At 34.9% G+C, this 14,665-nt stretch overlaps 1 protein-coding gene across 1 annotated transcript; it reads right to left on the bottom strand.

Moving 5' to 3' along the window:
• Positions 1–711: 711 nt before the first annotated feature.
• On the bottom strand, positions 712–4,520 carry LOTGIDRAFT_72379 (hypothetical protein; the record flags this gene model as incomplete). The annotated part of the gene is made up of 7 exons (XM_009067247.1): positions 712–834; positions 1,097–1,169; positions 1,779–1,880; positions 2,325–2,405; positions 2,615–2,749; positions 3,231–3,470; positions 4,099–4,520. Coding segments are annotated over 7 exons (1,176 nt in total), but the record flags the coding sequence as incomplete, so codon positions are not given.
• Between the last annotated feature and the right edge of the window lie 10,145 nt (positions 4,521–14,665).

The raw sequence follows: 14,665 nt of genomic DNA on the forward strand, positions 1-14,665 counted from the left end.
GAACATTAGTTTATGCGATTATATAATTTTATAACAAAATAATAAGCTTATGACATAAAACAGCTTCAATCTAAATAACTAATGGATTGATCAACCACAATTTGTGAAGACAATAGTCCAGAAATTTCAATTTTATAGTATATTACATCACATTCCATTAGAAACACACCATGGGCATGAAACAATTAAAAAAATGGCAAAACAAATATTTTGAACCATTTTTATGGATTAAAATTGAGTGAAGTCACTTCCGATTTTTGTCCAATATCTTTTCGTGTATATAATGTATTTGTCAATTGTTTCGAAGTTTTAAGAACAGAACAGATAAAAAAACTGGCAACTGCAGCTCAAAAATGTTATTCGTCTAAGTTACCCATACCTAGACCTAGAAGAGTTAACTTTTAGAGTTTGGGGTCATATTTCTTACAATTATTATGACAATGAAGTCCAAAATTTGTAGTTTTTAGTCTTTTGAATTTGATGTTCAGGTAGGAGATTATAGTGGGATTAACTTTTCTTTGTAACAGTAACTGTAATCTGTATCGGGATTACTAATTACATCTTAGTTATAGTAGGTCCATTAAGTACTTCTGTCTGTGAGACTTCTACTGATCCATAGGAATTGTCATTAGAATCTTTGATCTGTGGCTTTTCGTCGGGAGTTTCATTGGATATCTGATACACTGAATTATCTTGGCTGGATTTCTCCGGTTGTTCCTTGAGTATCAGATCAGGTAAGGCTCTATTCAAGGTTTCTGACAGTAATAAGGTAGCTATACCACTGACTGTCATTAATACACTCATCACAATGTAAGGTGTCATCCGACTTTTACCCTGAAAAATAAAGAATCATTGCTTTGATTTGTTCAGTTGCACTTCATGAATTTGCATATTCTTTATAGTATCGAGAGACACAATATGGAAAGAGTGGATACATGGTAATATCTTTCAGCTCATCGTTTTCTATTTATAGATATGGCTGAATCTTTATAGTATCATTGAAAGCGGTGTTGGTGCATGGTTATATACTTCAGTTCTTATTATTTTGAAGATAGCCCTACCATTCTTTAATAATAATATGTATTATTTAACTCACCAAACTGAATATAAAGGGAGCTAATATTCCACCAATACGAGCGGCTGTGTTGGCAGCACCATACCCTATATACCTTAAATATCAACAACATCAACATCGTGTATAACCCTTATTATACGGGCATGAAACAAAATTTGAAATTAGTTTAATACTGTAATTAGTCTATATCAAATCTATAAAAAATGAAATGAAACGGGTCTGTAGTAGTACATTATGAACAAAATCTACCATACAATAGTAACATAAAGAGGCATCTTAAAGATGGATTTCCTTATTTTCATTTTGGAAAATGAAAATGCAAATTGTTATATGAATAGAAAGTAGAGGTGTTCTAATGACTTGGAAAGATACCAGTTTGTCTGTCCCGCATGTTCATAATCAATTCATAATTAGCTAAATTAGGAGAGAATTAACAGCAGAATTCCAATGAGTGACCGATCAAGAAAGGTCAAAAAGTTTTTTTTTTATTTATCTAGACTGTACATACATGGACATTTATGATTGGTTAAAACTCTTAATTATATGCAATAAGAACTAAATGATATGATTAAGAATACATGATAATTCATTAGAAACACCAATAAATCAAATAGTTTGCTTCATTTGACAAGGAAACCCATCAGTAATGTAATACCAAAATTGATTATACCATGGATTAATATTTATAGATGAGTATATGTACCTTACAACGGTCGGGTATATTTCACTAGTCAGTAGAATCATGGCTACCCAGGCAGCACCGACTAATAGTTTGGCTGTCAATGATAAACCCGTAATCAAGGGACTCTTTGTCACATTCGTAGCTGAAAAGGAAATATTGTTCCACTGAAAGAAAACTAGATTATAAAAATTGAAAATGTGTTATTTTATATACCTCAAATATTGAGGAATAATGAATATAACTATTTCTATTTATTTGAAATAAGATAATGGACTGTATTAAATTATACTGATACGGATTGACTCAACAGTACTATATTTGTACATTTCAATTGAAGATATATATATATATATATATAACTATTTGCCGTTAGACTATGTTTTTAAAGCTCATTTATGACGAATAAATCAAGTGGACGTATTTAAAACATAATGTATGTCGAATCTGACGGGTAAACTTTTTTGCAAATCAACATTATAATCTATGTGAATTCTTCGAATGGAATGCAAACCTGGCCAATTCTGTTGAGGCTACATCCGCCACTCGTCGTACTGTGGGAAAATGCACTTACTTTCTTGTATAATAAGAATTGCGATGCAGGCGGCAGCTGCAGTAAACAGTGGAACGGCTGAAGAATAACGTCTAGATCTGCAAATAAAATTATTATTTAATCAGGACTTATTTTAAGGATACAAACTCTTGAAAAACGAATTGATATGACTTGGATTAGGTTTTGTATCGTTGAAACAAAATAGATCGGGAGAAAAACATTCACAATTGGAAAGCTTACAATATGTTTTGATGTTTGGATGATATGGAAGGCTGTAGACTGCATATAAATTAATCTTGGTACTTACTTTGATAGAAAATAAATAATTGGTAAAAATAATGGAAATTCTAAAACGTTCATGAGGAAGAAGTTTAAATAAAAATTTCCCGAAAAATTACTGACACCAAAGGCGAATCCATAATATATTGCTGACAGTGATAACCTACAATAGAACGGTAAGATCGCTTGATGACATTTACCTCCCCTTTGATAGATATTTCATTCAATCACAGGAAATGTATTCCAAAACATTAAGGATATCTCCCCATTCAATGAAAGTTCTAGATATGTTTTTCACTGGAAAGCATTTGGACAAATTCTCAGATAGGGGGGTGTTCAGCCATAAAGTAGTAAGGATAAACTGCAGAGCTTAATGCATACTTTTAGTTCCTGAACAATAGTGTCTTTTAGAAACTGTCCGTTGTTACGAGCGCAATGCAACCAAATAAAAAGTACGCAGTTCGTAATAAGGACATTTACCAAGGTCAGCGGCACAACCGTCCTCTTTTTCGATTTCCAACAGTCGACGGTAGTTGGACACCAGGTTGAAAAATCGGAAGGTATATCTCAAATATGCCGGAATCGACTCAGTAAAGGTCCACTTTCTCCGCCTTCTCAGCGGACTAAATTAGAAAGAAACGTACCATATGAGCTGGACACACAAGCTAGTTTTAAAGTAATATCTGCCCCGAAATATATCTATATATGTATATTGGCTTCCTTTCTCGTTATTCTCTCTTTCCATTTCAGCAATTTTACTCAAAATACTTTCAGTGTTCTCTGGAATTTGTCTACTATTAAACCGAGCTATCTGTTCTATAACTGCTTTGGCTTCGTCTAATCGTCCTTTAATCGCCAACCATCGAACACTTTCTGGTACGATACTTAAATTGAGATTAAAAAATTATATGGTACATCTGTTAACAAAGAAAAGCTGGATACTTAGTAATTATTATTAAATCTAATCTACTTTCTGGGCTTGGAATTGCCATTCCGAATATGAAAAATGAGTGTAAACATTCCAACCCCTGTGTGTTACTTGATAGCTATGTGATAAGGTGTGACAGTATAAATGCACGTACTAAGCCTCGGGAAAAATAAGGTTACAGGTTATTTTGCTGGTTTTATAGGGTTTTCATATGATTGTGTTTAATAGGAGTTATAATTGCACTCGTGCGCATATATAGAATTGGCCCAGAATAGATGGAATACGCCTACTTATCTTAGGTACGTTTGAAATAGATACTCTTATTGTCCTTGGATGTGTTGATATTTGTAAAATTTGTTGCTTAAATATTAGTTTTCGTCACGGTCACAGATATGTCAGTGAATAAAGATACAGATTTGAGTGCATATAGATATTTGAGTAACACGACTAGTTATATGGTTGTTATATATTATTATCATCTTAGCAAGTACTTTGGTTTATGTAAACATTTATAAAAATTTGAGCCGCAGGGTCTGTAAGTTACGTCGATATTACTTTACATAACATATAAAGTGCAAACTTACAAATATCCTAAAACATACGGAAATGTTAAAGCTCCACATACAATATGGAGATATTTCCAATCGTGTATAAGGTACTGACAAAGTGACAGAACCATTACACCCGTAGCCCATAATGGTATACTGGACGCCCACGATCTTCGCTTGATACCAATAAACTCCAGGGGATATACCACGATCACCAAGAAGGCTCCAACACAGAATCCAATCAGGAAACGGAAAGCAGCAAACATTTGCCAGTTGACAGAAAAGGCAATGGTGATATTGAAGACCACATGAAAGAGAAGAGATAAATAGATGGTTTTCTTCCGACCAAAGGTATCTCCACTCTGACCACCGATAAAGGCTCCAGCTAACACACCGCCCATCTGTATTGACGTTACTGTGGGACCAATCCAGGAATTTTCACACACCAAATCAAACTGAAAATACGATATAAACATTGTTTTTATCCCCAGTTGCAGAGAATTCATCGTACTTCGTACATCGTTAATTGGACTAAATAATTCGAAAATTGTACTCTTATACTGAAACAAAACTAGTTTACGAAATTCAAAATACAGTTTGAAATTACAGGAACTGCAATTTTAGATTTTGTGTGTGTTCTTTACCCTCGATATCAGAAACAAGCATTTGACTAAGAGGGATGAAGTCACTCTAGCTGTTTGACAACAGTGTTAACAGAACTAATAATATATACCTCACGTATAACAGTTCGAGTATGATATTCATAATGCCTGATACAGATATGTGAAGTATTGGTGTTACAAAGATGGTACTCTGGTGAGGTGGTGTTCATATCATCTATAGACTGATTCTCTGTTAAACACCACCAGTCTGGAACCATGCCACCAAACGACATGATCAGCATACTGTATCCAAACATCGATTTAGCTGAGGACACAAGTACTACCACCATCCATTGAAATGGTCCCCATGAGCCGACTTTCTCTATCAGATCTTCCAACATAGTGAATATCAATTGATTATCTTGGGTCTGAAATACAAAATCAAGAATATCCACCATTTTTATTCGCTACCTCTTATAAATGATGCAACTGGGAGAGGGCTCCTTGCTTATTCTGGTTGTACATATTACGGATCATGGTACGCCATTTTCGGTGATTGGTTTGGGTCTTGAATATACGCTAATATTCTTCAGTACTAGAACTGCAAAAGATCGCATAATCAAGTATCAAGAAAAGATGAGTCGTCATTTTAATTTTCAAACGCAGATATTTCTGGACGCACATTGATTTGAAGCCTCACATTTTCACGGTACGATTGGTCTATAGGGTGGTGAACCACTATACGCATAAAACAACACAACTTTTGTATTAGAAGGGTAGATAACGGAAAAATAAATACTTATATCTCCCTTTTTACCTTTATAAATAATAAAATATTTTCACTTTTTTTCTAATTTTTCACAAATTATTCAATGAACACAATTGTAACCAAAACGACATTTAATTTAAACCTCTATTCCTCGAATTCAGAATTTCACAGGTTTTATTGGGGTCGCATCTATAACTTGATCATTTTACATAGATGTAGCTACAACTGTCAACATTGTTGCATGAACATAAATTTTCAAGATATACAGTCTGTCAACAACTATGTCAATTTTTCAAAGTACTTACTGTTATACCTAGAGCAATTGCAGGTCAACTTGCTCTGTTGTCTTCTCTATGTCCCATAACTGTATCATAACTACATGTTTATATGATGCTCACATACTACAACAGTTTACGAAGGAACAACAATACCACCAGGTTTGATGAAATGTAATGAGATGCTCTAAATTCCAATTTGATCCAAGCTCACAATTAAAAAACATCTACCTTATTTGTTTCCTTATTTGCCTCTTATTAAAGAAATCTATATCTTATAACATAAGATGTATATTCTCACACCTTCAATTAGTTTCACGTTTCCTGCATTCTAATGGGATGCTCTTAAATTATTCGCTTCTTAAGAATCTACTTCTAACACTGAACATAACATTTAACTTCTGAAACGTGGACAATAACATTAGATATTCAATAGTCTACTCACCTGATGTCATAATCCGAATGCGATAAATCCACCAAGTAGATTTTCAAGTAATTATTCCAAAACGCTCATTCTCAACCTGACTTATATTGCAATGTACAGTCATCTTATCTTCCAAGGAGCTAATAATGTTTTCTTTTAATATATATTTGAAAGCTTGAAGCAAAGCATCTCCGAAAGGAAAAAATCAATTGCCTCATGCAGCACCTTAATTTATCTTACCCTTTAATCTGAATTAGTACGCTTATCTTTTTTAATTAATGGTCGATGTAGTTAATCCAAAGACCTCAGATACATATCAGATCCCAACTGAAACTATTCGGGTTGTTATTCTACAACCACGTGTACCTGCATGAATAATAAATTAGGAGAAAACAAGTAAACTGATAGTTTTATATAAGAAGAATAAACATGTTATATTTGGGTATTGTTCACTACGCTAAGGATCCGTTTGAAAACTGATAATACATTTAGGTTATCAATATTTATCAATATAGGTAATGGATGGACCTGTTACATAAAAACAATAGGGCTGATATGTCAACTGTAAAGTTTCCTTACAAGAATTAAAAGCCTTTTCAAAGGTTATAGCAAGCAAACATGAAGTTGTAATGTGCCCCCCTGTCAAACCCTTGAGACGTATTCATGACTTTTGGCAAACGAAGTAATGTCCACAAAGCCTAGATCATAAATAATTGCCCTTTTGTCACCGAATGTTTATAATTTAAAAGTAAAATAAAGTACATGCAAACATTTTAAGTTCTTAGCGTCATCATTTTTTTCAATTCTATCAAATACTGTCAATACTCATTTAATGCTTAAAGCTTCTATTAATCGAGATATGGTTTGAACAATAATTTCATTTCATTTTAAACATATTAATAATTGTTAGGAAATATAAATAAGGTTAGTTTTATAGCGAGATATCGGTAACATAGACAAAATTGCCGACCATATGGAATTTAACAGTGCCTTCTGGCGGTTCGGGATCCTTCTGGGTAACTGTGACAAGTTGCCAAAAAACATAAAATTCCTTGTAATGTTAACAATATTTCATCTTCCAAACTGATTGTGGAACTGAAAAATAATGGAAAGGTTCTTCTTCAGGTCGTATTTTGACAAGGGGTAGGTTATCTAGAAAATTGTATGGTAAACCGTACGAAGGTGATGGTTGTTCTGGTAGTTACTCTCAAATCAAGGGTCATTTGTTGTATATTTTCTCGACAAAGTTCCCATTTCTCATTCTATTTTTTATCTTGTAAAACAGATTTCTCATTCTATTTACCTAATTAACCTATATTTTGTGATGTCTAACAAGAAAACTAAACGACCGCACATCCATCAGGAGTGACGACGTACATAATAATCACTCGACTTTCTACTGAGGCAATAGCGTCAACGTGACATGTTAACAAAATGTATTTTATCTTAGCACTTTATGGGTTTTTAGAGGACAGGTTAACGCCTGCTTCGAGCTAACTTATATCACAGACTAGGTAATTGGTGGTAGATAACAAGTAAACGCCCGCTTTCACCAAACTGATGTCGCAGACTAGGTAGTTGGTGGAAGATAACAAGTTAACGTCCGCTTCCAGATAACTAATATCGGAGACTAGGTAGTTGTTGGTATATAACTAGTGACGTTCAGCTAACTGATATCACAAACTAGATAATTGCTGGTAGTTGACAAATTAACTTCCAGTGAACTGATATCACAAACTAGTTGTTGGTAGATAACAGGTTAACGTCTGCTTCCAGGTAACTGATATCGCAGACTGGGTAGTTGGTAGATCACAAGATGACAAGATACTACCAGCTTCCAGCTAAGTGATATCACAGCTACCTAATATTACTAAAATCGATATTGTAGACTTATGTTTGGTCGGTCGGTAGATGAAAAGTTAACGCCAGCTTCCAGTTGAAGCTGATATGGCAAACAAGGTGGTAAATGTTACTTGTCTTTGAAAATCACAGTAATCACTATCTCTGCACCTCAGTTAGAATACCGAATTTTATCGATTATATTCAGGTTTATAATAGGAATAACGCTTCAAAAAGCTTCGCATTGATAAAAATATAAGGTTCTTTAAGGTCACATTTTGACGATAAATTTCCATCGTTTCGAACATATCCAAAGAAGTGCCTGTGTTTTAATTTTTAGCGATGTCATTCAAATCAGAAGCTTATAGTCCGACTTCAGCTGCTTATAGTCCGACTTCAGCTGCTTATAGTCCGTCTTCATCTGCTTATAGTCCGACTTCAGCTGCTTATAGTCCCGACTTCAGCTACTTATAGTCCGTCTTCAGCTAACAGAATTAAAATATTACTTGAAATAATTCATACCATTTTGTTTTAATACAGAGCAATTTATTAAACGACTGTGTCGTAGCTGTCTCATCAACATGCCAAGGCGAGAAAGTGACATGTTTAATGTATTACCAATGACAATAAAAAAAAATCTGTTCTTGCTCCTATTCGCTATAAGATTTGTGTGAAAGGGCTTCCTATTAAAGAAGTTCTTAAAGGTGGTAATTCTATTCTGGTTAAGACGTTTTCGGGTGCCTTTAGTGAATACTGGCTAATGGTAAAAGTAATTTGGTAAATATTTGGTAGGGCCCTTTTTCGACAGCCTTTACTATCTACAAATCAAGCCCCAAAATAACCTTAATCATATTTACCAATGTCGCCAACTGTCGGATTTAAATCACAATACCTAGCCATCGGTCCACAACTTGTTAACTCATTTCCATTAAGAGCCACTCTGGGGAAGAGTTGAATAGTTCGACTGTAGATGAAAAGTTAACGTCCGCTTCCAACAGAGTCTGTGGTAGTGCGATCTGGATCAACTGGATAACTTTTAATAACTTAATCCCTAAATCTGAACCAACCGCATGTTAATTTTAATTAATTCACTGGTTCGTAAATGATATATCCGTTGTGATCCACACAATTTTTGGTAAGTTCACGTGAAGAACACCCATCTGACCAACTATTCTCTACTTCACAATCATAACACCTCTAAACTGACCATGTCCATTCATGTAAAGAATGAAAATCAATGTTAATCACTTTTAATTGACAATTTGTTTTAGTTTATAAATATAGATACAATATATTTGATTATGATTATTAGTTTTTATTGAAGTGATTTACAACGATGACCGAATAAATATAACAATACATATAACACATGATATGAAACGAAGTTTCACAACTTATAATAGGCAAACAACGTAATACAGTGTGCACTGCCAGGACACCAGGAACGCATGTTAGATTCGCAACAGATCGACTGATCTTTATATGCACAATGACGATTGGTTTTATTGTCAATCTACTAGATTCTGTTGTTGGTAAGTCCCACCTATTTGGAAAATTGGAAACCGAATTGAGAACTCTGAAGGTAGTACATGTAATTTGGTCTATGCTGGGATTGACCTCCAGACCTCTATGTCACGCAGCGAGCGTCTAAATCGCCAAGTCATTCGGCTCCTAATGAGTATTCCAAACTGACATTTGATATTTGCTACATAAGGGATGGATGGATGGTAAGCATTATAATAGTGACTTAAGCACGTAGACTCACGCTCTTAATTCGATGGTTAATGCATTTTGCAATCTAAGATTTATTGACTCAGAGGGTAACGTCCTAGAAAAAGTCCTTTTTTTTTGTATAATTTAACTTTATCTAAAGGACTTGGTCTGTTATCTCTAACGTTATCAACAGCTTTATCAGATCTGGAAAATTACATATATAAAGGACATGTTCTTCGTGATCTTATCCTTCACAATCATAATTTGGTTCGATTCATACTTTTTAAATTTTTAACAAACCGTAACTGTAAGATTCCCTATTCTCTATTGACTTAATCAGACCATTAATTACTGTTATATCCAAACTGAATGTTAAGGTCAAGAAAGCTCAGTAATGGTTACGTATACAGCTTGACCTTTCTTATTGGGGTTAGAAAGCCGGTTCGACTGTCGGAAGGTTATACAACATCGCACCATTTCATTTAATCAAATAACAAACAATAAGAAATTGAATTCGAAAAATATTTTAATATCTAGAGTAGAATAATATTAACATTGTATAATACTGACACAATAGGACAGAATATGACACCATAAACACACGATATTTACACAAGAATTTCGCAGGGTCGGGGGTTAAGGTCTTTTAGAAACACGCGATCATTATGTTTGTAGAGATGGCCTTGGTTTATAGCCTGGGGTTACGAAATTTACACAAATATGTCTTTGTTTAAACCCTATGTCTGGCTCGCAACATTAAAATTTACACCAATACGATCTAAAGTATTACAGATAAAACAATTCTACACTGCAGGAAATGGAGGACGGAACGAAGCACAGGAGCTGGAGCGTTGGTATATTGACTTAATTTGCATGGTTATGATGACCAAATGGTGGTCGTGAAGAGAAATCACCGTCGGCGTGTGAATTGATCATTCTTTTACTCATTATTCTACTTAACCCAGCTGTAAAGGCGTCCGGAAAAAATAGCAAGAGGTTTTACCAAGGACGTAAGGTTTTTGAAGATGAAGTTGAAACGAAACAAGCCACCCTTGAACAATTTTTGTCCATGCACTTCGGTGTACTAATGATTAAGTGGTGACGTGCTACGTATGCCGGGGACAAAAATCGTGCAAGTGTAAGGGTAGCTTAAGCCACGAAATTACAGTATGGACAGCCCCGTCTTGTCCACTATCAGAAAAGCTGATCTAGTGAAATAAGAAACCAGATTATAGACTTATAAAACAACTTTTGTTTGAATATCCTGTCCAGACCCTTATTCTAATAACACTTGACTACATGCGACACTTTGAATAGTAATATCAAATAAACAATGTTAGATATATGAGGATTCCCCTAGTTGCCCTGTTTACGTTCTCACGAAGAAGGTGATCAAATTTTGTAAGAGAGCATGGCCCATGATGACAGCTATTCCCGCAACATTAAAGAGACAGGTTACAATTTTCGGGGGTTGATTTTGGTCTTGAATATATAGAAGGACTATGTAATCGCATAATACCTTCCAAGATACATCAAACTAGATACATGTATTTCATTTCTTTTTCTATGTATGTATTTTCTATATATCATGGAGTCACTCACAAGAAAAGACAAGTCGTCATTTTAACTTTTAAACGCAAATAATTCTGGACCGATTTGAAAGTTCAAATTTCGACGGCGAGCTTATCATCTTACTGGTTAACTTAGCTTAAACATTCCCGTTTCTGAGACCAAGGTACAATAGTTCAAACGGATGACGAAGCTGTCCCTTTAATGCAATGGAACTTTTTTTTACGTATTGAGACTACCACGGAAAGTTTGAAATTATACGGAAATTTTGCTAAAAGCTAAATTGTTAATAAATATAATTGACTTTTCATTTCAATTTCCTGCTGATCATTGTACAGTTTTAATAACTTGGAGTAGGTTTTTTTTCTCAATATCCGGTGACTTTGAAAACCACCTACGAACAAACTAGATTTATTGAGATCCAGCAGTTAAAAGTACAGACGTACTCAACCCAGGTGTGCACCTAGAACGCATTCAGGTGAGATATAGAATTTCTCTTTGTATACATATTTAGATAGTATAACTTAACAAGTTTATGGTAATTAGTTATTTTATACATATCAACAATCATAATTATTTCTCAGAAAGCTTTCAGTGTATGTAAACCAAGAAATTGTCTGCTAAAAAAAAAACACACACAGAAATAGAGAGTGGTTTACTATCTGAAGTATTAAAAATATCACATTAACGCCCATTATAATGTACGCCCCTGTCGGTCCCTCCGTCAGTCCACAATTGACTTGTGAACACAATAGAGGCGGGAATTTGACGAACTTTCGTTGAACGGTTTTTGTTTTATTACCCTTGTCCTAGAAAAAAACTCGTCAAAATTTGTTTGTGAACACAATAAACACTACAGATTTAAATGAAATTTGGTGTGATCATTTATAATGATGTGATCTTGGTCAAGTTCGAATTTGACAATTTTTCGATGAATGGTGTTTGAGTTATTGCTCTTGACTTAGTTAACATGCACAATAATTTGTTTGTCCAAATTTTATGAAATTAAATCAAAAATATCATGTACAAATTAGATTTTGGTACAATGTGACAAAGATTGGCGACCGCCCTTGATATACTGAAAATCTATCAGGGAAGTAGGCGTACCTTGCTAGGCAACCACTTGTTATAAGAGAACGGCTGATATTTAAATTGATAATATCCGTGATTTTACAGTCAAGACAAAGGTTATGGCTGATGATGTATGTCCATTTACATACATGAACTACCTAGACTCACGCCCATTGCCTGATTTGATTGTTCTGAGGGGTAAGTAATATATTCGGAGTGCAATGGTGTTCAGTTGCAGTTGGAATTAATCGGTAGAATTATTTCAGGGAGGCAAATCCATTTTTTCGGAGGTGGGGGGTGGGGGGCAGGGACGTTATTGTCCTCTCTTGCACCCTGTAGATACTGGCCTGTCAAGACCCAAGTAAAAGTACACAAAAGAAAATTCCCATATCATTCACAAGTAGTTAATTTTTTTCACAACATTTTAAGCCGACTGTTATGAGATCATCTTTACCTAACCACTTCTCGGAACAATGTTTACTAACATATCAATATTGCATATCAATACAGCACTGGGTTAATCTGACATGCCCCATTCTAAATGTAATGTCATTCTACTATTTCACGGTGTTGTATGGCATGGAAGGTGATTCTATAATACATTTAAAAATTAAATGCAGATGAGTGGTTTGCCTTGACCCCTATAGTTGACGGTTATTGGCAAGGGTGGGTTGGAAATTATCTAAATCTCACATAATTCGTGTGACACAGCTTATTTCTCATCTAACTAACTTGTAATATTTATAATGGAGCATTACAATCCAGTAAAATGTATGATTTTTCTCATTGCAGTGCCAGTATACAGAAGAGGGATCTATGTAAATTTTTAATCAAATGCACTCGTATTGAGTTAAGGCTTTCTCTAACGAGATATGCAATATAAATACAAATCATGGTAAACACGGTGCAGCCATCGTTCGTATTCTAGCTTTAGATCGTCCTTATTAGTGTTGTACAATTTCCCTCTTAATAGCACCATCACGCCGGAAACGCGTGCTTTCTTTCTTGCCAAGACAATTAGTTTAGAGCACGTTAAGCATGGGTGAAAGAAGCGTAAGATACCGTACCTTGGGTGCCATTGTCACCAATAATCAGCAGTTGAGATCGCCACGGAATCTAGAATGTTTTCAGACATGCGTCGTAACATATCCATAAATATAAAAAAAATAAGTTCACCAAGCCCATAGATTTTATTAGAAATGCGCCTAAAAAAGGCAAAATGGTCGCATATGTCACACGTTGATAGCGACTGTTGGGGAATTTGTAATTTTAATGGAATCCATTGCATTCTTCTCACGTTTGCCGGCAACCAAATACATTTTAGTTGCCTTAAAATCGCAAATGGACGCAGTCCGGTCTTGCGGGAGTAGTATATGTCTTTTCGGATATGACGCATTTCACTTCTGCGCATGCGCAGCTTTTTTCAATGCATCATATCCGAAAAGACACAACTGCTAAAATGTATTATAACAGACTCCCCAAACTGTATTATAACAGACTCCATATAAATTACCCAAACCACAGACAAGAATCACTAAATATAATACAGTATAAAATAACCGCATTAAAAATGTCTTTAATTTTAAAACACGAACAAAAAAAAATCGAAGGAGACGGTTTCTTCTCTGCGCTAACATCTCTCATCCCCAAAGTGGCCAATTTTGTCTCAAACAACAAATTTCCTCAGGAGTAGCTGCAGTGAAAAGATCTAATGATTCATTTCTATCGCTTGAATAGTTTTCTCCTTGTATTAAATCTTTCGTATTAAAAATATATGTCTTTAATAAATGTCCATCCTCCTAAAACGTATTTCGGTGCGGGAGACATTCAAAAGTCATTGGGTTCTCTTCCTGGATTCCCATGGGCAAAATATCCCGGAGAAAAACATCTCCCAGGGCACAATTATACAGGTCCAGGCACGAGATTAGATCTGCGTTTAGACGAAAATGATATTCCCAAACCAGGGGGAAGAACCCGTTAATAGAGTTGACGCAGCAGCGCTCAAACACGACATACTGTACAGAAACAAAGACGTAACATTCAGACACCAAGCAGACAAACAAATGATAGACGAACTCGAAAATATTCCCAATCCCACTTTCAAAGAGAAATTACAGAGGGCTCTTATCATAAAACTCTTGAAGGCAAAATTGAAATTGGGTATGGGCATAGCAGACGAGATTCACAAAGAATTTCGAAAAAACAAACATTACCTCAAAGTCAAAGTTTTTGATAAAGATGAAATTTGGTCAGCCGATTTAATCAACATGCCAGTCGAGAGAGGGTACAAGTATTGTTTGACGGTGATCGACATATACACGAGATACGCTTAGGTCTTTCC

This window comes from Lottia gigantea (genome assembly GCF_000327385.1).
Source record: "Lottia gigantea unplaced genomic scaffold LOTGIsca_81, whole genome shotgun sequence".
NCBI classification, from domain to species: domain Eukaryota; kingdom Metazoa; phylum Mollusca; class Gastropoda; family Lottiidae; genus Lottia; species Lottia gigantea.